The 25,188-nt window shown below is 46.8% G+C and overlaps 2 protein-coding genes across 2 annotated transcripts in view; one reads left to right on the forward strand and one right to left on the reverse strand.

The window, feature by feature from the left end:
• The first annotated feature begins 104 nt into the window (after positions 1–104).
• The window catches only part of LOC143426291 (uncharacterized), a 292,096-nt gene continuing 267,012 nt past the window's right edge, over positions 105–25,188 (forward strand). Inside the window, exons 1-13 of the mRNA XM_076899644.1 lie at positions 105–197; positions 457–599; positions 677–853; positions 1,093–1,389; positions 1,674–1,791; positions 1,880–2,046; positions 2,625–2,867; positions 3,127–3,496; positions 3,570–3,720; positions 3,856–4,053; positions 4,159–4,301; positions 4,390–4,605; positions 5,443–5,784. Coding sequence (XP_076755759.1) covers positions 105–197; positions 457–599; positions 677–853; positions 1,093–1,389; positions 1,674–1,791; positions 1,880–2,046; positions 2,625–2,867; positions 3,127–3,496; positions 3,570–3,720; positions 3,856–4,053; positions 4,159–4,301; positions 4,390–4,605; positions 5,443–5,784 — 2,658 coding nt within the window. The remainder of the gene's footprint in view (positions 198–456; positions 600–676; positions 854–1,092; positions 1,390–1,673; positions 1,792–1,879; positions 2,047–2,624; positions 2,868–3,126; positions 3,497–3,569; positions 3,721–3,855; positions 4,054–4,158; positions 4,302–4,389; positions 4,606–5,442; positions 5,785–25,188) is intronic.
• LOC143425997 (uncharacterized) lies at positions 5,929–8,026 on the reverse strand. The gene is made up of 3 exons (XM_076899098.1): positions 7,846–8,026; positions 6,684–6,833; positions 5,929–6,461 (listed from the first exon to the last, which is right to left on the reverse strand). The coding sequence occupies exons 1-3, from the start codon at positions 7,969–7,971 to the stop codon at positions 6,381–6,383; spliced, it is 357 nt and encodes a 118-aa protein (XP_076755213.1). The 5' UTR covers positions 7,972–8,026; the 3' UTR covers positions 5,929–6,380.

Here is a 25,188-nt window from a genome sequence, read left to right on the forward strand (position 1 = left end):
GCAGACTCGCTGTCCTCAGTTTCAAACGACGGCTCCTCGTGGCTGGACGTTTCGTCGCGCGCGTTTACATAAAGCGGTGTGAAAGCATTAGTTACTCGCGAAAAATGAAACCTCTGTTCGAATTAAACGTCGACGACATCGATATTTGGTTGCCAAGTGCGAAAGAGAAGCTGATGCTGCACGATGAACACTCCCAGGTATGTATATACACGTAGCTTGTTTACGGTTCGTTTAGGACAAAAACAGGACGACCAACGCCAGGCACCGATCGCTTCGCAAAGCATTTTTTCTCGTAGTTTTTCTATCGCGAGTCTCTCAAGTGCCACAGTTTTCTTAGCGTCTTTACTACGGAATGAATATTGAGTCTATATTTGAAATTAGATTATTTTTAGCAAGTTTAACGTAGAATGGATCATTATTCAGTTGATAGGATAGGAAAAATGTGTGATTTCGTAGGTGAAGTGCATCAAGCGAATATCAAGCTTGTTCGAAACGAGTGGCGCTGCTGGCAGGGAGGCGCTACTTTCGAAACTGATCAACTTCGATATACTCTCGACTGTGTTCGAACTTGTACAAATTCCTCGTGATCATTTACTCCCGTACGTTTCGTGGAAAGTAATAAACTTTGGAAATTCGTCGCCTTTCGCAATATGTCACTTTTATTTGTGCTTAATAGATGCATTCTCGATTTTCTGAGCTTGGTAATCGTATATCCGAAGTTCTACAAAAATCACATAGCCAGGGATGCCATGGATTCCATTTTGAAAGTTACCGTGTGCCTTATCAAGTCTCGATGTAAAGATACAACGTTGCTAGAGAAGCTTATTTCGACTGTTAACGATATAATTTACAGGTGTGTGAAAATTGTTTTCGTAAAATAATGATTGAATAACTTATAATCACCAATATACAATTAGTGAGCTCTCGTGAAAGTTTACACTCGCAAAGTTGCAAATATAACTTGTCCACGTGTATTTTTATGATGGAGATAAAAATTGCTATCTTTTTCATAGCTTGTAGAATTTTAAATCATTTCGAAGGCTCACGCACGTCGAGGGCGAATCATTATTTTACGAATCAAACGATTTTTAGAGCCATTAAGTATAACGTGGATTTCGAGGCAGTCTGTGTTCCTCGACAAATACTGATCCTCCTGAAATCTTTGATCTGCGAGAATCCTTTGGATCAGAAGATGAAATTCTCCGGCGTCGCGCTATTGAGCCTCGTTCTTGAAAACATCGACGCGGAGGACGAATGGGACGAAGGCGTGTTCGAGCTTTGCCACAAAGCTCTCAATTTAATGAAAGAGATCGTCGAGTATAGCGACGACGACGCCTCGATTTTCCGCGCTGCAGACGCATTGTGCGCCGTTTGCGCTTCTGCTACTCGGTGAGACTACGTGCATATACATATATATCGAACACACGATTTCGATTTTGAACAGCTAGAGAGACTTAGGAGATTGCTAATTTGAACTTCATTAATTTCACGCGAATACGATCGCAAGAGTCTGAACAGGACTAGAATTTCTGATTAATCATAGCTGGTATACTGTTGAAATTTTGCTCTTTAAAATGATATGCGCTTATATAGCGCTACAAATATTAATCGCATCGTGCGGATATCAAACATATTGTCAATCGTACGAAAGTGCAGAAACTAGTTTCCTTCAGGTTATGCGCGGCAGAGGACGATAGCCAAACGGTGCTTGGTAAAGTTTCGAAATTTAAAGCGACGCTACCAAAGGCGATCCGCAGTGCGACGATGAGCACGCTGGTGTCTTACGTTAAAGTAAGTTCGATATTCCCGATCAATTGCGTCGATACGACGCGTGTTTAATTAGGCTTGCGTCAAAGGCCCTTTTATTCCCGTCCAGGAGACCGCGGAGTCAAGCGAAACGGACAGGGTCAAATTCCATAGAAACCTTGTGACTTGTCTGAACAACCTTTACAAGTTGAGCAGCAGTCGCGGTCGCGACGACTTGTCAAACCACTTGACCGCTAACGGATGTCTCAAGTACTTCTTACACTTAACCACCAGGCTTCCGTAAGTCACACGGATAATCCAGGATTCATTCGACGCCACGATGAAAGTCGGGAAAAAAATGATTTGCGAAATCATTTCTATATTTAGCCAATTAATTATCGCGGTAGTGGTTAGAAAACGGCGTTCAGTCTCAATTGCAAGATCATAAAGCGTGACGAAACGTAGTTTAAATACCTGCTTATGAAAGAGAAACATGGAAATTCGCTCGTACTTTCGGCTCGTTCCTTTCCGTATTGCATTTATTTGAAACGAAAAGTTTCCCGTATCACCGTGAAAAAAATGGTACAACCATTTATCACGAGAATCCACTTTAACGTCCATAGATAAAAGTTTTAGATTCTGAAAAATGAAATTGGGACGATAGAACAAAGTTTCTTTCCACCAACTTCCGTTATCAAGGAGAGTGATCTGGCCCTGCAATATTCAACGTGTTTTCGGAATTGGCTTCCATAAAAACGAAGCGACGTGTGTCGCGAGGGATTTGCCCTGTCCATGGAATGATTCAATACCACTATCGCTATTGCCACCTCCCCGGAGATCGTTACTTGCCAATTCAGGTTCTATCGTGTATATTCCAGAGAAATCTTGCGACGCAGCACTTGCATGCTGCTGTCGCGGATCATAACCACCCTGGCCGATAAATCTATGCCAATCAGCCAATCCGCCTGCCAGGGAATCGGCTTCGAAGACTCGATGCATCGCGGATTATTGGATCTCCCGAAAGACCCTGAACAATGGGGGCATATCATCGCTCGTCACAAAGGGAATTGCGCGATCGCTTTGATGACCCTGATTTACTACCATTACCATGGAACACAAGAGTGCGGATCGTAATTATACCAAGCTCTGCTATGGTCCTCGAAATCTCTTTAATTACAACGCGCTCTTTTCTACTTTACTTTCAAAATTTCTACAATTATGGATAACGATAAAACGCGAATGTTCGAAACTGAAAAGTTCTTCGATGTTGAAGAGTAGTTGAGAGAATGGTCGAAAGACTTGATCGTAGCAGGGAGCAATTGCAAATTTTAGCTTCTCTTTTATAACACCAAGACTATGCATGCAATGGAATTATTTTAGGACCGATATGATACGCCTGGAATCGCTGATCCCGAGGATTGTCAATCTCCCCAAATCCGGACAGACGCCAGCGCGAGTTTTGAAAGTTTTATGGTTCCTGTTTGCCGTCGCGTCCGTATCGCATCCGTCACCGTGCAGGGAACAGAATTACGCGAGGGCCGTGAAACGATTGGCAGCCGCGCTGCAATATTCCAGCCTGAACGACTGTTACACTCACCATATAGACCTGCTGCATTATTGCTTGAAGTGCGTCGAATTCCCGAAGGAACTGCGAAAAATAGCTATGAACCTGTGGCTGGTGGAGTCTGCCGGTGACATTAAACCGCTGCTGGCTCTGGATTGCGGTGAAGTCGTGCGACATTACCTATTGGTACGCTCTCGTTCGCCTCCGATAGTCTGCGGACGGTCGTCAAATGCAATGCAGCTTCTTTTTTTGAAAACAGATGGTCGTTCAAACGGGACATTCGAAGGATATGATCGATCTAGCGATGAAAGGAGTTAGAGAGATGATGCGTACGGATAATACCAAGGAAATCGCAGAGATTGCATGGCACATGTTGCCTAATCTTCTTTCGTCCTATGAACCATCGAAAGGTATTCTTGTTGGAAGACTCGTGTTTCGAGTGCTTAACCAAGGAAATATACGTATCCATGATATACGAAAATGAATAATAAATTATATAGTATACGTTACCACGAGTGATTTAAAGAATGAAAAATCTCTGACAGACGAGCAAATGAAAGCCGTACTGGAATTAACCAACGTGTCCATCCCGGACACTCTGTCATCGAGCATCAGGTATCGATGCGCAAACAGTCTCATAGCAATCATCGTACGGCAGGATGTGGACGCGAAGCTGAAGACGCTGGCAGTGATGCAGTCGTACGCGTTGCTGGCCACATCCACTGCTATCAAACTGTTTACGAGTATGTATTTCAGCGAGATGCTCGCTCGATAAGTAAAGAGAAGAGGCTCGAAAGCGCAGAAAATAGTTTCAAGCTCCTTTCTTTTCGTTCCTGCCATCGATACAGTTGTCGAGAAGTATTGCACGACGTCCAATCTGTTGGAGGAACTGCTCGGCCGTGGTTTCTCCGCGGAGACGCCGGAATTGTCCGCTGTCTGCTTGAAGCTACTCGCTTTCATCGTACGCTGTCAGGAAAAATCGTCGATTCAGGTGCGCGAGGATACGTCCGTTCGTAAATAAAAAATAGTTGGTCGAGCGTCAGCCGTCCGTGGGAACGATCTGTGTGCGCGTGTTTCAGCGTGTTAAGCCGGTGACGATTGACGTGCAGAGCTTAGCCGATTTGCTGTTAAATACGAGGAGGTCCGTACACGCGTCGATCAACGCGATGCAACTAGCGCTGGAACTTTTAACTCAAAATATTGACGGATCGTCTGTCAGGCTGGACGGGTTCGCTGGAGACCGGATGGAGGGTGTGATGAACCTTTACGAGACCCTTCATATCGTTCATGAAATAGTTAGTACCGATGCTTTTTTTTTAACGAACGTTGTCCCCGTTGACGATTTGTAACACAACGTGTATAAAAAGAAATTGAAAGATATTTTAACCCTTTGCGCTCGATGACTTTTTCGATTGGGTGGCGCTGCAACACGAAACAATTTCGCGCGTAAATGAATGTATAGAAGAATTAAATGTGTTTGCATTTTCAAAAAGATAATTATCGGAGTTCAAGTTCTGTAGTGGCGTTTGGTGTGATGTTTATACAAAACACTTACCAGAACATTCTGAGTTGCCATCGCTGCTACTTCCGGATTCACTGTCTATTACACTAATTTTTCTATTTCTCACACCCGATACGTCATTACTGTTTACACTTGCTCCAATTAAAAACGAGTGGTGGAAAATTTCGCGATACGTGTGCTCGCTACGACTGTCGAAACTGTACTAACGCTAGACACATCGTATTCAGGACTACAGTCGTAGAGGAATTTTACGTCACAATGTCACTTTCCAACCGAAGACATAAACAGCCCAAGGGGCTTATTCACGAACCAATACTTCGCATCTATCAACTGGAGATAACGAAATTCAGCGTAAATACAGCCGCTCGAGTTGCCACGCGAAACGTTGTGGCGAGTGAGAGTCGCCATTCGAGCGCAAAGGGTTAACAGTAACAGCTGTGTGTTCTTAAATCTTGTTCCGTTTTCAGTCATGCTATTTATGGGTTTATACCACTTGACATTATAAAAAGCATAGTATTTCTGTTCGTTCACTAGGAATACGCAATTGAACCATCTAGAGGAATGAAAATTTCTTGCATTATCTATTTTTCAATGACTTCTCTTTTTGCAGAGCGACCCAACACGAAGGGACGCGGCGTACAAGTGCCTCGAGGGTGTTTTAAAATTCTGCCACGTGCACGCGGAGTCCCTGATGTACCACATATGTTCCTCGATGAGCACCTACGATATCGTATCTAGCGTCTTGAACACGCGTTATGTACCCTGCTGCTTCCTCGAGTACATTTCAACCTGGCTTCGTTATCGCAAACGATACTGCACCGACGAGGGCCCGTGGAACGCAAGATCGCTTTGCAAAACGCCGTTCGAAGAGACTTTAGACCAGCTTAGAAGCTACGTGGACACGGTGAAAGATGCAAGAACGGATACCGCGTACCACAATCTTCTCTACGCGGTGAGTGATTCAATGACCACTTACTAAACGTTAAATCGTCATTTTTACTACCGCGCGTATACCGTGTCACTTTTAGCTGTCGCAACACGAGGAGTGATCAGGGTGGCTCTGAATAATAGAATCGTTCCGAGGAAGCTTTGCTTTAACAGTTTATTCGATCCGTGCAACATTTGCTCGATAACATTGTAACATGTTAATACGTGCGTACAAAAAGTAGAAAAAGATCAACCGTGGACGAATTTAATCCGTCCGGGTGTTAACGCGTGCGCTTCAGCGTGATCCTGAAATATATAGTGTTTCCTGTTTCTGTCTGTCTGTCTGTTGTCATTTGTGCCTGCTAAGTAGCTTGATTGCTCTCCTCGCGCTAAATGCTTGGGCCGGATGGTGGTGTGTATATTAAAAATTGTCGCTTTGCAGTGGTGGTTGTTTTTTTCGTTTTTTTTTTTCTTTTTTTTCTGTCTCTCTGTGAACTGGTCGGACGCGGTTCGTGCGGTGCGTCTGTCGCTTAGAATTCGCGTATTCGCCGCGTTTCGTAGTCGCACGCGGCCGTGCTCAGCGCTCGTTTCAGCCTCTCCTCTCGCCGGCAGCGTTTTTTGTTACTTTCGCGGTCGTATGTTGCGCTGCATGAAGCAACCCTTGAACGAGTTTAATCTCACGTCGATCTCACCTTCTTCTAGCTGTAACCAGACGCTCGCTGTTAAATTCCCGCGGGCCTCCGTTTCGTCCGGGACGTTCGAGAGGAATGTTAATTAAACGTCCGGGATCAGTTTTGTTTATTCGATACTTTGCCAATCGGATAATCGCGTTTACTTCACGAAGTGCCGGAGAATTGAACAACTCTATTTTCAAATCTACCAAAAGTGATCCCAGATGGAAGTTTGTATAGATTGTAGAAATACCTGGTCGAACATGTAGATCTCCTTGTAACAGGACGGCGACACGCATTCTCGAATGCATCTGATTTTGGCGATGTCGTTCCTTTCGGGTGGTATAATCTTGCATGCTCCGCTCTCTTCGCAAGTCTGCTCGAATTGTCTGAAGAGAAGTTCCTGCGAGGTGAACGTAATATAACATTACCAGAAATATTCTCGGGCCACGGTAAAATTCGAATAAATCGTCCCGTGTAAACAGGCTCGAGAGCATTAATCGTTACGAAGGCTGAAGAGATTCTTGGCACGCGGTGGAGAGCCCACTCGATCGTGCTTCTCGCGCACAATAACCGGATAAAATTGAGCGTAACAATTGGTTCGAGCCTGTCCAAAGATTAACCCCAATTAGTGCTATGTATGTATTCTATTATTAGCGCCGCTTGGCTCGTTCAATTTCCTCTGCGGATAATTTCCTTTCTTTCTCTGCGAGTCATCCGACGACATTAAAACCCGCGTCTCTTTTATTCGCTTTTCACCAGAAACAATAACGAAGATGATGAATTGTGAAGAGACTATGTACGGTTATCCTGAGTGGTCTTTGGGGTGATCTGGGGTGAATTTTCATGAATCTCGGTTTCCGCGAAACGGAACTGATGCAAACGCATCAGCATTTGACAGCATCGAATCGCGCCCTCGAGCACCTTGACTGTCTTCGAGTTAATGCCAAATCGATTCTACCCTCTTGGCGAAATCGCGGAATCACCCGTCTGGTTACGTCCCCCATGGGGACGCTGGGTCTGCGTCTGGGTACAACGCGTCGCTGTTGAAATATCGCGGAGATCTCTTCAAGATTTCAACCGATGAAATCTAAACAGACGCAGAATCTCCTCCTCCGTCGTACCATCGTACGCAACGATCACGGTTATCGTAAAGCGAAGCAAATTAATTCCAATGTCGATAAGACAAGAGAACAAAGTAACTACGCGTCGTCTCGAGGATACTCAGTCGCGATGAATAAACCGATCTTCCAACGTAGAATTTAATATACTGTCGTGGCTGGACCAGCCAGGCCGGTGTCACAAAAAGCGCCGCCCCCAAAACAAGCCCCCAGCATCGACCATAACCTGTACCAGCGTACGAAATTCGTGACACGCGCGAGATAGCCTTGCCGGATAGCCTGAGAACAACTTACATTCTTGGTAGTCTCCTTGTACGGATATTCGGGGAAGGTGAAGGTCTTCGCGAGGGTGCCTGGCCCTTCCTTCAGCTGTCCGACGACGAGGATCAGGCCGATCGCGAACGCCACCCCCGGCGCCATGTTGAGCAGCCGGCTGGGATCAATATGAAGGGGTGGCGCTCGCTTACGCTCCTTTCCTTCGACGCGGCTCGCACCTACACACACGCACGCTCGTTTTCCCTCCACGCCTGTAAAAATGCCACGACGGAACGGAGGGAGGATCCGCGCGATCAACCTGTCGATCCCCCTTTGGTCGTTCGCCCCGTGAGATTGACTTTTTAAGAACCGAAGCCCATCGACGGAGGGTGGGCGGCCGCAGCCTTTGGCGCCGGATTTTCGTTCGTTGCCACTGTTCAATTCTTCCGTTCGGTTTTGTTCGCGGGTTTCGAGCCTAGGCTCGGCCACGTTGACGCTGGTTAGGGAATTTTCGCTGTTTTATAGGGATCTTACGGAGACGTTTCGTTTCAATTTCAGTTTGATGGGTTTAATATAGTTGTCGGGGATGTGGTATATTTCCTTGGAACAGCGATTTCGTTTTTATCTTGGATTATGTATATTAGTTGATCGAGAGGTTGCTTAAAGTTCTGAATATTGGCTCTAGATTATGATAGCCCGGGGTTGTTGCCGGTAATGGAGCTTAAGTCTGTAGTGGAGTTCAGACTGAAAGGGTTGATTAATTATTTGGATAATAATAATCTCTTCTAGCTTCTACAGCTGTTACCTTTGAAAGAAAAACCGCAAGAGAAAAGCTAAATCTCCAGGATAATTTCATGTCATTTTTACATTCCTAATACAGAGGAAGGATACGCAACACGATTTTTACAAAACCATCCGAGCTCGTCATGCAGAAGAACATTCAAATTCAAATCTCTTCGCGCACAATGTAAAAATACGAGCTGGTCCCCACGAAAAAAAACCCCTTTATCGAAGATTCTTTCAACGCGAAGATATGCTCGAGCCGGTAGAGGAGCCGCGGATAGGGGAAGGCGGATCAGGGGTGCGCTCGCGCGAATTCGCAGCGAAATCCGCGGGCGGGCGTCGCGGCTCGGATATTTTGCATAAAACGTAACGGAGTGTGGATGCAACGAGGCGCGATGGCATTTATCGTTGGGACGCATGCGAGCGGACCAGACGACGCGGTTTTTGTTCGGCTAGGCGTTGCGCACCACCAGCTCTCTCCACGTGCACCGGCCATCCCCTCGTCGGCCATTAAATCGAGATTTCGCCGGTGATTAGCGGCAGTTTGCTTCGCCTCGCTGCGCCCACCAGTCGATAGATTTTCCCAATAATTTTCCGTCAGTCCGAGGAATATCGCCGAGCCGAGAGATACGGCTCGCGATCCTCGATATTCCGCACCCTTCTTCCGGCTCTGGATCGACGGAAGTTGAAATGGCTTCGTTATTCCGTTTCTCCTTTTTTGTTCCTGTTTGGCGGTTTATAACGTGCGAGATTTTGTTCGTTTTCTTAGAATCGAAGGGGAGAACGATCGGAGGCTGAAAATTATTGCTTCTCTTCGCGAATGGAAGATGGGAATTCTCTTTTGCCTGGGTGTCGAATGGTAGGGATATAAATAAAGGTAACTTCGAAGTGTCCAGGTATAACGGCAACACACGCGCGAGTCGTGTTTCTTGATTAATTTACACTCCTTTCGAACAACCTGTTACACGAGCTGTTCAATTAGAATTAATTACCCGAGGCGTTCCATTAATCACGGTGGTACGATTTCTGGCAAACGACAGGGGAAAAACGGGGACGCCGCTTGGCAGGGTTCTAGAATTGCCGAAATCGTGTGTCTTCTCGAAACTACTTTAGATTAAACAGCCGTTACCAATTAACCAGTTTACGCGGCGATAATTGAATCTCCCTCCTGTTGATAATCCGTCGCAAAGACACCACGATTAATGAAACGTGGCGCGGCAAACGAGCGAGTATCAAGCTTGAAACTGTCCATTTCGATTCGAATTAAAAATTTTAACCGCGCTCGTACGCGTAATCGGACGCTCGAGATAATTAAAAGGCAGTGATCCTGGATCAGGCGAATCGCGTGCGTTACGGTTGCGATTTCCGCGAACCAGAACGTTTACGTGTTAGAAAGAGAGAGAGAGAGGAAGGGAGGAAGGGGAGGCTGGGGAAAAAATCGAAATCACGACGACTTTTTTAATTACATGCCCGCCACTCCTCGTTTGAACGCGCACGGCAAACCGATGCATGATGTACGATGCACGCACGCATCGTTTCCGATTAAATCGCGGTTCTGCCTACGAAATCCCCCTGATTTATCGCCGGCTGATCTGCGGACGAACGCAACCAAGCTGCGCTTTGATAGTAGTATTTCGTTTGGTCTCGAATCGACTCCTCTATCTTGGTCCACCAAAATTTTCTAACGCGATAGAATTAATAACGAGAGGAGCAAATATAAGAGCAAACGTAGTATTGAATTTTCAAGCGGTTCAGTAAATGTTTCCCACACGGTACAACGCGGCCAGCTTTGAGGGCGACTTAAAGCCAATACATATTAATGAAAGCCGATGGTTTCGGTGGTGCCGCGAAGCATCGCGCGCGCTTCGACCCCTTCGAATCAAAGTTGAAACTCCTCGCCCCCGGCGTTTTTAATCGAGGTGTACACGCATACTCGAAGGGATCGCGGCGATAAACTGCGCGCTAACATCGCCACCGTGGGCGTTTGTTATTGCGTTCCCAGTTTCGACAAATAGTTAACCGCTCAAAGCTGACGGTTTAACGGCGAGCGTTGAATTTACAGCTAACGAATTGCGTAATTTCGCTTTCGACGTTTAAAACCGGCGATGTCGAAGCGTACGGACGCCGAACGGACACGCATACCCGCCCTCGCGTGACAACTATGCCTGACGTTTCCCCGTTCGACCGTGAAATAATTTCCGCGCCGGGCAAACGGCCGCAATTACCCCCGCGCGCTGGCTAGGGCCTCCCGTAAAAATCATTCAACATCGATCTTCCCTCCATCGCCCTGTCGAAAGGATCGACCGTCCAATCTTTCGTCGATCAAAACACAAAACGAACCGTACGCTCGAATTTCCGCGGCTATTCGATTCAATCGTTTAACACTTTATCGCCCCGTGTTGCGTTTTTTTTTTATCTACGCGAAGTCGATCACGTATATTGGGCACGTAGTAACCTTTTTGTTCCATTCATTTTTTTATCGTTTCTCACTCGTACTACTTCTCGCTCCTCGCAATGTACCTGTGTTTTGCTGAAAATTCTTGAGAAGGATGTTCTCGAACAAACGAAGAAGGAAAGGAAGGCGCGGTTCAACAGAATTGTCATTTACGATCGCGTCGGTGCAGCCGCGTATCTACGCGTCACACAGGTCAGAGACGATTTAAAGTTATTATCGTTCGATCGTGTACGTCGATAGCGATAACATCGACGCATGAATTATTCACCACTTTTCGTTCGGGCCACTATTTCCCGATCGTTTCGCAAACAACGACGCCCCGCGAGCGTATGGAAATGCGCGCTGTAATTCAGTGCCACGGGAAACGGGGTTCATACCGTGCCACGATATGATAAGTGTTGCGCAGTTTTTGAGGACCGCAGTGCAAATTCAAGGTCCTCGGGTAACGCGTTGTACGTCTTCGGTGCTGGCAGAGTGATCGAGCTCCTATTTACGATCGACAGACACGATAGATTTGCCTTTCATGCTGTTGATTGATACCTAGTTGCGTTCGCGTATTGTTGCCACTGTTTCTCGAATCAAAATCTCATTCACAATTTACATTCTTATAATATACACTTTCTATGTATGTACCTCTCTATCTATAGATTGCTATTTAACTCTAAAATAAAGTTCTGCAACTTAATCGTCCACATATCTTACAGTAAGATTAATCCAGTTCATTTCTTCCAAATTAAACGATACGTACCAGTTTACCAAATTTATCAATTTTCGCGAGACACATACACGAAAGAAATAACAGCTCTCGATCTCATAGCGTCCCTGGTCACCATTTTTTTCGAGCGAAAATCGCGGCAAACCGGACCGCGAAGCCGAAGCGTATCCCAGGGTTGGCACGGGGGCACATATCATGGCCCCTCGGTCTCTCAGACCGCAGTTTCGCGTGGCCAGTTGAAACGTCCGCGCCGGAACCCCGGTCTCCTTTCGCAGGTATCGAAAAAGCGGATCGGTCGACGCGATATTCGCGATATAAATCACCGCGTCTCGTGACGCGGCGTGATAAATAGTAAAATAATAGCGAGAGGCCGCGGGCCGCGCGTCGAAAAAGGGAACCCGTGTATCGGAGAGGCCGTGGAGGACGGCGACGTTCCGGTGTACTCCCCCCGTTGATTTACTATCCGAGCCAGCGTCGAGGGAGTAAGAACGGGCTCTCCTCGACGCGCAACCTGTCCTCGCGAGATACGCCCCGCGCCGCGCGCCGCCCTCGTTATTGACAGAGCAAACAAGGATCGGCAATAATGGGAATCGTTGACACGCCGTCAAGCAAATCCTTCGAGAGGTTCGCCGCGGTCGTAGCTGGATTCTACGCCCGCGATTTCCGTCGAATACCGAGGAACGTCGCAGGAGAGATCCGGCGAGCGTTTCTATTGCCAACCTCGGATACATGGCTGGAGAAATATTTGATCTTTTCGATCGTTGACGCGTATGATAATAAATTAAGCGGACTGTATTGCGAGAGAGGTATTAAAAAGGAAGAAATGGATTTTGATAAGTGGATTTTTTATGTTTCGCGAGATAGGAAATAGAAAGTAGGTATAAAGAATTATGGAGGCTTGTACGTGTAATGAAAAACGTGATCGGTGGGGAAAAAATATCGCAAGAGAAATAGAAGAGATAGAGGGGAACGTTCTCGCGGATAGAAACCATCGAGAGACTTTCATTTCCAGAGGACTGTATCGAGCAGCCAGCAATCTGATAATCGAATATATCGAAAAGCTTCGGGTGTATTCGATTATAACGTATGTAAATCTATCGCGGTCGTAGATCGGATCGTATCACTTTTTTCTCTGTTATTTATTTTAGCTGGCGATTTTTTATTATCGAACGGAGCTAATCGATGAAGAGATATCGGCCGGCGCCGTGGCGAAATCGGCGAGTTTAATGGAATGTTTTATCGCCGCATCGGGGCCCGCGTATTGTCGTTTTTCGATCGGGTCACGATTGTCGCCGGGAAAATATTTTCGCTCTCGCGATCCTATCTCCGTTTTGCGATCTGCATAAAATATTGTTTTCACCCTCTGCTCGTAACAGGATCGCCCGATTTTCGTTCCGTTCGTTCTCTTCTTTCCTCTCAATATTTCTACCAATTTTCGTTCTACCTCGATCTTCGTCTCCCATATAAAAAATTTATATTTTCTCTTAAACTGTTGTTCAGGTCATAAACTATAACTCGCAGCGACTGTCGTGAGCCTCCAAGGGTTGATATTGTCTGCAGCGCGTAGCGTATGAATACGTAACAAGTGATAAACGATCGAGAAAGCCCTTCGAACCGTTTCGCTAGCCGAAAATAACGGGATAAATGATAATGAAAGAGTAAGAGCGGCTCTGGCGTAATCGAGCCAGTGGCTTCGTCATAATAATGCGTAATGACCGGAATGCAAACTGGCCTTTACATAAACTCGCCAAAGCCGTCGCAATTTGTGGGGACACGCGGCGAATTCTGCTCGGTCGATCATTAACACGGCCTTTAATTAAACTCGCTGACTGGTTGACGCTCCATAACGATACGTATTTCTGCCACAAAGGCATCTCTCGTTGCATCGCACGGTCTCACGCCTAAGCGCGGCCCTCGAGTGCCGCGAGCGCTATCACGAGGCAGACATTTCGCGACGATATCGGAAGATTCCTTGTCACGCGTGAATTAATCCTACTCTACGTCGAGATCGTTAGCATCTTCGATGCTTTACGACGTATCGCGCTCTTTAGGGTGTTTCGCGAGTTTGTTCTCATCCATTTTTGCTCATTTTGCCAAGGATACCAAAGGGGTGGTTCGATCAGGGTGAAGAGACGGGGTAGAAAGTGGAGATTGAGTCGCTACATTCGTATTCCCAAGATTAGATAATCGTAAATGGTACGTAACACGCGAGACGAGAGGTGTAATTTCCTGGAATTGCAATTATGCTTCCTGTTGCGGACTAAGTATTTCCGAGAGGGATTCCGTTAATAATAACGCTGGGAGCATTTCATCTCTATGGTAATCCTTTTTCGTATGCGTGATCATTCGAAAAAAATTTGATAAATCGCGCAATATCTTTCATCGATCTTTCTAAATTGAATTCCTGAAAATACCTTATGATTTTCAGCTTTGAATAAAGCTCACATTCGCAAAATTCCGTTCTGTATTATTATGCGCATTTAAGATAACAAGAGAATGCGTAGAATTACAACTATTTCAGGGCAACCCCAATTTATTCGCATTCCTCTAAAAATGAAATCGTCTCTTCCATAAACGGTAGAGGAGCGAAGAAAAAAATTCGCAAAGTAACCTGTGAATAGAATAGAATACACGCGAATTCCCCTGGAATTTTCTGGTATCGATGAAGCGTGCGATCCGCGATGGCGAAGGAAGAGAGCGAGAGAGAGAGAGAGAGAGCTGTGGGCGCGATAGGAAATGCCTGTTTTAGATGCGGGAAACGGGCGACGTGCCGCGTGCTAGGGCGCCGTTTGTCAAATATTTGGCACGCTGCCGAATCCAGGCCCGTGTGCACCTGACCCCAAGTGCAACAAGTACAATTAGGGAAAGCAGAACTTACGTGAACTGACCTGCGCACCCGTCCGACCCGGTGCGATCGATCTAGAACGGACGTGGCGGTGAAATTCTGCTGACCGGAATCCGAAGGAACCGCTACCGCCTCCGATGGGCCCATCCGTCGGCTCGGATGTTCCAGATCTAATTGCTCCATGTTCAATGAGAACGTACCTGCGATCTATGATTGCTCGAGTTCAATTACGCCGTCGATTCCACAGCGGAACGGGCATCGCGGTGATTTATTTCGTGCGCGGTACACTCTTTATTGAATCGCACTTTTTCAGATTGCCCCCTCTATTTTTCTGTAATATAATAGAACCAGCCGTGACGCGTTGTTTGAGTAATCGAGCATTTCCGATAATAAAATGCCTCCGGTTTTGCGGGAAAAGGGATCGTTCATTTTCCAATAAATTATAAGCGTCGATATCGAACGAAAATGAAAAATTTCGAATAAAAATTTCCCGTTCTTCTCGTTTCTTTCTTTAAAATTATCGCGAGGATTTGACGCTACATTTTGTTAGACCACGCTCAAGATCCTCTTTTCCAATTATTCTAAATATTTTAGGGAGAAAGCAGTTCCTAAAGATGTTAACTTACGCCGGGGCGCATAGGCGCTGACTTGCACTTATCATCTGCACAAAAGTTTAATCGCCCGAGGAACTATCAAAGTTTATGCGGCACCGTATACACATGTAACAACAAGTATGCATGCAACCACCAGCTACCATTAGTAGTCACTCAGCCGACTAAACTGCCGCGCAACTGATAACTTCAAGTCAGCCTCTAACCTTATTCTACTACCTTCCTAAATTAAACAAAGGTACGATATGAAGACACGCGATTCTACCCTCAGCAAGATTTTATTTCGAAGCATTCTACTCTCTTCTTTCCCTGCTAGGAATCAATTACCGCTATCTTTGGCTTCCAGCAAATTTTCCGTCTCCATTCGATCGATACACGAGAAAACCACCCCTATACATGTTGGATTGGGACTGGAAGTTTTATAGGATAATATTAAACTGCAGATGGGATTAAAGTTAATTATTATACAAACTATAATTAAGCTAACCTATACGTGTCACTGAACGACGCCATAAACCACCCTGTTAGCGACCAAGAGCTTCGAACCCCACATGCGTGGCCATCGTGGCCACTCTGCTGGTGTTTCTCTCGACGATATGACCGAACACTTTGCATTTGGTTTACTATTTTAATACCAGAGTCGCGTAAACAGGGTTGCTCGCGTGAATTACGAGGGTCAAGCGCAATTTCGCAGCGTCGCGAAACGGGTGGATCTCTCGCGGGCCCCGTTACCTCGATGCCTCATTTCCGTCCCTTAAATCCTTTCCGACCGCGCGTTATTCATTTCCCGGCAAATATTTTACGCGAATAAATTTCGGCCCCGGCCGCGAATTAAGTCTTGTGGGACGGGACAACGGCTGGGAAGTTTACGCGCGTACACGTCACTTTTACCTAGACGTTCGTTCTCTGATGAAACTTTTAGTGAAATTCATGCGAGTATTCTCGAATACGATTCAAACTCTCTTTTTCCCTCTTCTTTACAATTCGAAAGCTCTACTTTGTATATGTTCAATTAAATTATTGGCGACGAGTAAAGTATTAATATTGAACAACACATATACTCAGAACTTCGTCCAACCCCAGCGACACACTTTTATAAATCTTTCTGCATTCCGCGTAAACAAGCAGTAGCTCCAGAAAAGCAATTTGGATCACTTAGACTTTGAGATTATTGTACAGGGGATGCGATTACTTTCGCAGGGTTACACTTCGCTTACGCGAATCCGTGGTCTTCGCTACAAATCAGAGAGAGTGAGAGCGCGAGGGGGATGAATGCTGAGAACACGTTCCGCAGATCGAAGCCCCGTCGCATTTCCTCAGTTAGCGAATCTCATTACCGAAACGCATCGGCCGTTAGTCGCGCGGGCGTCATATAAATTTACAACACAATATCGCTTTATCATCGGCCGACGTCCGCGGGCTGAATTATGGAACGGCGAGAGGCCCGCGTCAGTGCTTGCCGCGCACGAAAGTGATATCCACGGAATCGTCGCCGAGCATCCCCCGCCGCTGAATTGCGATTCGTCGCGCGTCCAACGAGACGTCTGACATTTTATTATTCCGCCAGTAGCTCGATGACATTTTCTTGAATATCGTCGACCGTGGAGCCGCGGTTCGTTCGAAAGTGAACCCCGGGATCACGGAGAATGGCCCACTTTTCGGCTCTGCCCGCCTAGCGCAACTGTTCCCCAAACATGTCTACCGTGGCCCTCTGGAAGGGGATGAAACGATGAAACGCGTCGATTAACTAAGTTGCTCTAACTGCCGTGTTGTGTAGTTCCTGTTGGCTGTTTACTATTTTCCTGCTGGCTGACGGATACGTAATTATAGTTTTCGACAGCCTGGGAACCCGTGCTACCCTCTTTGGTTTAATTGCTCGCGCGGCAACGTTCGGAACGTTAGAATGTCATAATTTTGCTGGAAAAAGTCTGAGACACGTATATCTTGGTACACAAGAAATGTATCGTAAGATTTGCAATAATCTTCCATCGACAGAGCAATCTTTCTTACAACTTTTTCGCTATTCCTGTTAAAGGGTTTAGCTCGAAGATCTTTAGAGACAATTTAGTGGCAATTCTAGGATTTCGTATCCGTTTACGGACGCAAAAAGTGGTGTAGAGCACCGTCCTGCTGGACCCAGGTTAATTTTAGTCGAGCCCCCGATGCACCTTCGAGTCTCATCGGTGGCTAAGTATCGCTCGAGTGGTCGAGCTGGTCGATCTGTAGGCAGCTGCCGTCCCGAGCGCTACGTTTGGAAAAGAGACCCTACCTGGACACTGGAACTGGTTATGGCGGTGGTCTCGCGGATCAAAGATGTAAATTCGAGTTCTTGTAGGTTCTCGTTCGAAAGTGGAATTCTATCTCGTCCCGGTCGCCGCTATTAGCGACTCTTTGCCTGACATACTTTTACCTGACTTTTCAAACCATTACGAGCACGCTACGCATTTTCCGCCGCGCATTTCCCAAGACGTCGCGGACATCCATCAATTTTATCTCGTAACACCAATTTCCATTACAATCTCCGCGTATGATACGCGCGGGTAATCAAGTTTTCCCCGCGCAAAGATCTTGGTGACTGGAAAAATTCGCGGCGGGACTCGCCGTTTCAACGTGACGGGCATTATATCGGGTCGCAATTTACTTAGAGAGACGAGCGTTTCAAAATAGAGTGTCACGGTGTGGAAAAAAAAGGCTAAAACGCGGCTGTAGAATGTGAAAGGGATACGATGTGCAACGGGGACTTTAGCGGAGTTATAAAGTACGTGACGGAAAATCGTGTCAGCCGTATATACTCGCGGGCTGTTCGACTTTCTCGCACGGTTACAGCAGCTTTTTTTCGCGTCTCCCGCGAAACGGGGGGAGACTTTCACCGGGGACCGATGACGTTCGTTTCTATCGATCGACGACGTGATTCGATGAGGCGACGGTTTCGAGTCCCCTTCCTGCGGGATCTCCTCCTTTTATCAAGCTTCTCGGCTGCTGGATACACTTTGTGTCCAGGCGAGCATAGAGCGCGAAGGACCGGGAAATCGACGAGGAAAATCCAATCGGTCTGTACATAGATACACCTAAGAACGTGGAACGATGGCTTCTTCGAAATTGCTCGTCTGAAATTTATTCGAATCGATACGGTTAAAGTCAAGTTGGATCTTCCTCGATTTTTTAATTAATAGACGGTTTCTAAAAAAAAGTGAGTATTATAGATTCACGAGAGAATAGCTTTTTTTCTATCTTCGATATGTCGTAGGAAATATGAAGAGAAGGGTTGCCAGTGGTAAAAGTAGAGACTGTACAAGTTCGCGTAAGGCACGTTTAATGGGGCGTGAAATTCCCAATTGCAAGCATATCCAAAGAATTACGTATTCATAGTATGTCCCATGGGTTGCGCACGAGCGACCTAAACATTTTTACAAAATTTTTCCACGTGCCTGGAGGGTGCTAGAGGCGCCACAAAGGCAGAAGGCTGAAAATATTGGCCAAGTAGGCGCGCCTGGAAAGCCTTGTTTTTTGCTGGAACTTTCAGGGCTCCTCAAAAGGAACGAGTCGTGCTTTTATTTCATTCTTAAACTTCTCAGCCCCCAGCTCCAATGCGAACGGGCTCGTGAAAATTCTACAGCCATCGTGATTAACTTTTCGCGTATAGAATAGTTGTAGAATTGTTCGATCGAAAATGATCTCTGTATTATACGAATCTTTCATCTCGTTCGGTAAATTGTTTCACGCAAACCATGGAGCGATCGTTTTCCACCTCTGCAAAGGATTGTCTCGATGTCTTTTATAATCTTGACTATAAACGCACGCGTCATTCTCGAAGCGATGATCGCAATTAAAAAAAAGAAAAAAAAGGCGGTGCAATCGTACGAAAAGGGAGAAGAAAATCAATAATGCGGAGGCTGGATTTTTTCCATGTTACCGCGATGGTGGCTTTTGTTCGAGAACTTTTCCATTCGACGGCGGCTCGCGTTGGAAACGAATCGTGTTTGCGTCGGAAATGAATAATCCAACTTTCGAACGCGCTCCTATTACGTAGTCAGTTTTCACTTTGAAATTTTTATGGTCGCGCGCCTCATCTCGCGCCTCGTTCCGCCATTACGCCGTATTAATCCGCCGCGAAATTTGCTTCGACGCCGCGAAACACGCGATCGTTCATCGTCGATGCATGGTCGGTGTCAATTCGTAAAAATCCGGCTGGCAATTTTTACGAATCGTCCGGGACGTTCGTTTCTGCGACGCGTCGCGATGCGTGCGCCTCGTCTCGATGGAATATTCGAACGTCGAAAGCGTTCATCGTTCCGCGATTACGTTTCGCGATGGGGGGATGAAAATGATGAACATCTTCCGCGGTGGTTCCCAAGCGAATTTATTTCGAACGTCCCAGAACGCGAGGGGCGTAAAGGGACGATGAAACGCTGGCGGATATGTAAATACCGTCCAGCACGTGCGTGCACCTAGGAAATAAATTAAAAATGAAGTAATAAAATAAACGCCGGCTGAAATATCTCTCCCGTAGCTGTACACAACACCGCGGCTTGTGTGTTTTAATTATTTCAATCCTCCTCTCTTTCTCCATCCATCCATCTTGGAAAATTGCTACCGTACTCGTCTCTCTCGAACAGATTTCAAGTGGACCCGAATTGCGGATCAGAACTCTTTTGAACGTCCGTTTCATTAACCCTGCCAACGATACGAAAGCAATTATTAAAATAAGCAAATGCTCGCGAACGTTCCCTGAAATGTACACGGTACCCAGAGATGTAATTTTGCCATTCTTTATTAACCTGACTGGCAACAACGCGAATGCAATTACAAAAACTAAACAAACGCGTCTACGTATCCCTCGAAGAGCAGACATTATTCGTCGCGTATATATCCGGCGCCATTATTTTCCAGCTACGGACAATGCTCCATAAAAGGCACATCCATTATACAATCGAAATAGCCACGGGGGCGCAAAGCATCGTACGGAACGGATCGGCACCGATAGCTCGCAGTAACGACGGACACGCGAAATTCCTTTTCACGATAGCCGATCGGATCCGTGTCGATGTCGCTCCGTTATAGATTCGAACGCGCGCGTCCACCAAACCAGGCTAATTCCATTTGCGTGGCAGCGCGCGTCCTCGCGCTGGCAACCAAATTATGCGCGCCGAGTTTTCATTACGGACGTCGTTGAAGACAATATCGGTCGGTATAACAGAGTTTCCCTAACAATACGGGTAAACGAATGCGGCCGGCCAACTAAAACGACCGGCTGGCGAATTTTCCTCGATCGACAGCCCCGTTGTTCACTCGCCACGGCGAAATAACGTCGCGAGCGCCCAAACCTTTCGCCCACGATGAAAAACATAAATAAATAAAACAGCCGGAGATGAAACGGCGATTTATACGGCTGCTGAATTTTTATTTCAAACGCCACGAATTTTTCCAACCCCGAATTCTTTTCTTCGACTTCTCGCTTTATTTTTTTCCGATCTAACGGACCGTTAAAGTTGATTGTTAAATGCCGGGGTGGCACAGATGAGATTATTTTCGAGCTCCATTTCGGGGCAGCGGTCGATAAAAAGTTTAACCGCTCCGGGAATTTCGAAAGTTTGCTCGTGAAAGATTGTAAAAGCAACTAAAGACAGACTATACGGAACTCGGACGGTTTCTTGTAAAAGTCCGGGTAACAGTCGCGCAATCTCCAATTTGAGCGAACTAAAAGGACTTTTTAAATCTTCGCTAACTCGTTCTGAAAATCGTACACGCGCATAATGTCCCAGCCATTGCCACAATCGCTGTACAGGGAAACTAAATGTATCGAAGCTATTTAAACGTAAAACATTTTAAGGGTAGCACGAAAATCGCTCGTTAAAATTGCGATTTTAACCCAAAGGAACATTTCCATAAATGAACCTCTACATGGATCCCTTTCATTCTTCGATTTAAACAAAAATAATTAAAACTCAAAGCTCTTCTTCGAAACTATAAAAACCAGACGCAAAAGACCTCAAACGAATCTTTCAAACACCACTGCAAAACCAATTAAAACCACACAGACCACGCGCATTTAAACCAATCAGGAGATTCGAATTCCAATCCAGCCCACCGAAAGAACCTTCCAAACCCTTCAATACCAAACCTCCGTTGTGGCCCATTCACAAAACGCGGGCTCGCGATCCGTGGACACACGCGTGCAAACGAACGACATCGTTCACGACCGCGAGATCACCTGAGAGGAAAGCGAAGAGAAAAGCGAAAAGAAAAGGGAGAAGAAACGAGAACTCGACTTACACCGTGCGCGATTCAAATTCCCGTCCCTTGGAGGGCGACAAAAGCGCGGCATCAAAACAAGCCGTGGCGCAGCAGCGGTAAAGGGCGGATGGCGGCGGTCGAGGGTGGAAAAAGGGCAGGTGGAAAAGGGTCGGAGAAGCAACGGGTATGTATGTTTGGGCAGCGATAAGGGGGCATACGGTGTGTACAGGAGTGAGCGGGAGCGGCGTTGCGCGCGACGCGGCGCTTGCGGACGGCCTTTAAGGTCGGCTCGAGCCAGCGACGGCAGAATCGCGCGAGCCACTGTGCCATTCGGACACGCAGTTACTCCGTCTCCGCGTGCAACGACCGGCCGCGTCGTGTACCCTCGCAGCTCGTCCTCGAGGGGGACCGTGTTTCACGTCGATCGACCGCGTTCGCCAGCCAACCCCCGCCCCCGTCCATCGCCCGGATACCACCGTCGTGGTTTCCGGTTCTTCTATCTTTCGACGACCGCGCGAGTGCGTTACCAGCCATCGAGATCTCGTGTCGCGTCGCACGCTTCAAGACTCCGACGCGCTTCCTTCTGGACCATTGTCGCGGCGTTACTCTCGTGGCGTTGTTGTTGTTTGTTTGTTTGTTATCGACACTCGGTTCACCGTTCACCGTCCCTCGCCTGTTGTTAATGTACCATTGATCTCTTTGCCCAGTTGTGTGGATTTAAACGTGAGCGTCGAGGGTACCAGGTGTGACCAGTGATCGCAGGAGATTGACCTGAGGGGGACCAAGCTCGGAGCTGGACTCTGGATCCTGGGGCACCTTGAGCGGAGGAGAGCTTCTTCGGTGAGTTGTACTTTTTTTCAGTGTATACGTATATTTGTATGATACGTTTCTACGATCGAATGGCGATTTTCAGCGGTTAAGCGCACGTAGTGCACAGATCCGTGTCACGTTCGGACAGTTTTTAAATATCAACGAAACTTATGCGAGACAGAGAGTAGATTTATGTCACGATACACTTGTACGCGCGTCGAGCACAAAGGAATTTATTTCCACTGCGCTCGCCGCGTCGATGCGGCTCGACAAATTAGCGTTAAAGTTCAGGAACGAATTGCAGTCCATTAGATTCAATCTCCCCGGGGCGTAGTATTCGTGACACGAAGGGAAACATTATAGAACGTCGCGAAGTCGTGTGTCGGTGCAGCTGCCGGCGTCCGTCGACCGACAATTGCGTCTAATCACTGGTCGACACGCAGAAAACAATGAAACTGCGGCTACCTCGACTGGTCCCACGGGAATATTGTTTGCTAACATCCGATCGGTGTTGCGCTTCTTTCGTCTCGGACGAGAACGCAGAAAGTGTCTCGGGGAATGACATAGGGACCGCGCGAGGTTCATTTGTATTCGAGCGCAGCGTCGCGAGTGTGTAGGCGCATGAATAAACAGCCACTCCGCCGGCTCGTCTTTTTGTTTTTCCTTCTTTTTTCTCTTCTTTTCTTCTCGTATTTTCTCGCGGAGCTCGTCGTCCCTGGCACGGTGATCCCTCGATTTGGAGGAATGGTCCCTCGACCGTTGCCCTCGTGACTGGGTTCGCGGGCACGTTTCCATGGTCCTCGATCTTGGCGCGACACTTGCATAACGTTCCTGGAAACCTGTGGCGCCTCGTGGAAACCTAGTCGGCTTTAATAAACTCCGGACGGACAGAGCTGGTTACCAGTGATGGCATCGAGCGTGTTGCGCGAGGAATCGCATTTCGATCGACTTCGTCTCGAAGTTTCTGGATACTTCGAACGCGACAGGCGATGCTTTCGAACGCAGGCTTTTAAATTTAGATTTGGTTAGGTTTGGTATCTTTTCTACGGTGGCGGGGAACATTATTTATTGATTTCGAGTTGTGTGATTCGCGTTGAAAGCACGTAGACAGGTTTGAATGAAACATCGTAATCGACTCGAATTCGTGAGTACACACGAACTTGCTCCGATCTCGTTCAGCTACCGGTTCCGTTCCACACCGCCAGCAGGCGACGATGTTCCTTTGTTCGACAAATCGAACGCCTTCACCTTGTGTTTACGAACGTGTCGCGTCGAGAATTAAACGCGAGACGTCGATATTTGCAAGCCTCCAGGCGTATCGGTCGTTCGTGCTCCATTCTTTTCCTCCTCTCTCGACTTCGCGATAGAGAAACATTTCGCAAACGAGTTCCCAGCGTCACGAGGTCCACTTTTTTTTTCTCCATCAGCCACTCGAGCGCTCATTTTCTCGTTAGCGATCGGCAAAGTTCGAAATTTAGTGTGCCCCGTCGTTTCTTTCTCGCTTCTGCGGTTCTCAATGGACCATCGACCACGATAATCGCGATACTCCGACGTGTACCGTCGTTCCACGAACGATTGATACCGCCGACCGCTCCGTCTCTCTCCCTCTGACGACCTTTCGATCGGAAAATGCACGCTCGCGTGTATTTACCGCGTATAACACCATTTCCTCCACGCGAAATCGATCGTACGTATCAGATTTGAACGACGTCGAATAACAGAAGGACGCTATTCATCGATACAAGTGGCGCCAGTAAACGTGTCCACCGCTCGGTTTAACGCCCGCGATCAACGAGCGAGTACGTATCTACGCAGGAGTCTCGTTCGAGCTGATCGCGGGGAGAAATAAACATATACGGATGCCTGTTTGCTGCATTGATTAGCAACACCGCGACGGCGGCCATTATCTCTGTCGTTTTATCGCGAGATTAACGCGTCGCTGGTCATCAACGGTGGCGCGTAAAAACGCATAGAACGCGGAGACGTTCGTCAGTCCGTAACGTTGATAAGTTAATGTCGCAGTGGGCAAAAAACGAGGAAAAAATGGTTAATGAACGCTGAAAAGAGGAACGCCAGGGCGTTCACCTGTGGAGCGCCCCGTTTGTTTCGTCTGTGTAATAGGGTTGGAGCGGGGGGACGCGAAATTCCACTTGTCGCTCGCGAGGAAGGGTTGCGCTGGTGTTCACGGATCCTCACTTTGGATTATGCGGACAATTTCTAAATAACCTGTATGTGGCGCGCAGCAATAGTTAACGAGTTAAAAATGTGTAATTTTAGGTAATTGTCGCGACATTCTATGAGTAGCATGCGACGATAATAGAATTGAATGAAAATAAGGGTGTGAAAGAGAACGTATAATCGTGGAATAGCGAGAATTAAAGTAGTCGCTGTTATAGTTCTAGTCGCTGGTATTTGCGATTGTAATTCGAGACCTGCATCGCATAAATACTCGCGTAATTCCGCGCTAATGAATTTTAATTAAATTTCATAAAAAATGATCGGGCTACATCAAAGCAGTTGGACTTCATAATGTAACATCAAAGCGTTTCGACTTCACCATCGACGCCGTCAAAGAATTCCAATTATTCCGTAGGAAAAGCTCGGGCTTTATTTTCGATCTCGAAGCACTCGGAACTTTGGTAATCAAACGATACGCCTAACGCGTTCTCCATTAATAAACGCGGCCTCGTTATCGGTTATCCGAACCGGTCGCTTCGTCTATGCTCGCCAACGGATGGAACTACGATCGGGAAATATTTGCATACATTTGCAATCAATTTCACGAGTTCGCGTGTTCGTACGATTGCTTCGCGTCGAAAAATTCCCTGAAATTATGTAACGCGTCCAAGATTTCCAATAAATCTTCTATCGGACAATGAAAACACCCGCATAAAGTATCCTCGGACTAAGCATTAATCAAATCGAGTAA

This window comes from Xylocopa sonorina, chromosome 8 (genome assembly GCF_050948175.1).
Source record: "Xylocopa sonorina isolate GNS202 chromosome 8, iyXylSono1_principal, whole genome shotgun sequence".
In the NCBI taxonomy this organism is placed as follows: domain Eukaryota; kingdom Metazoa; phylum Arthropoda; class Insecta; order Hymenoptera; family Apidae; genus Xylocopa; species Xylocopa sonorina.

Bases quoted from the DNA above. Each gene is read 5' to 3' on its own strand.
- LOC143425997 (XM_076899098.1), bottom strand. From the start codon at position 7,971: ATGGCGCCGGGGGTGGCGTTCGCGATCGGCCTGATCCTCGTCGTCGGA. The intron at 6,834-7,845 runs GTAAGTTGTTCT...TTCACCTCGCAG, and splicing joins ACAAGGAGACTACCAAGAAT to GAACTTCTCTTCAGACAATT. The intron at 6,462-6,683 runs GTATTTCTACAA...GTCTGGTTACAG, and splicing joins AGATCTACATGTTCGACCAG to CTAGAAGAAGGTGAGATCGA.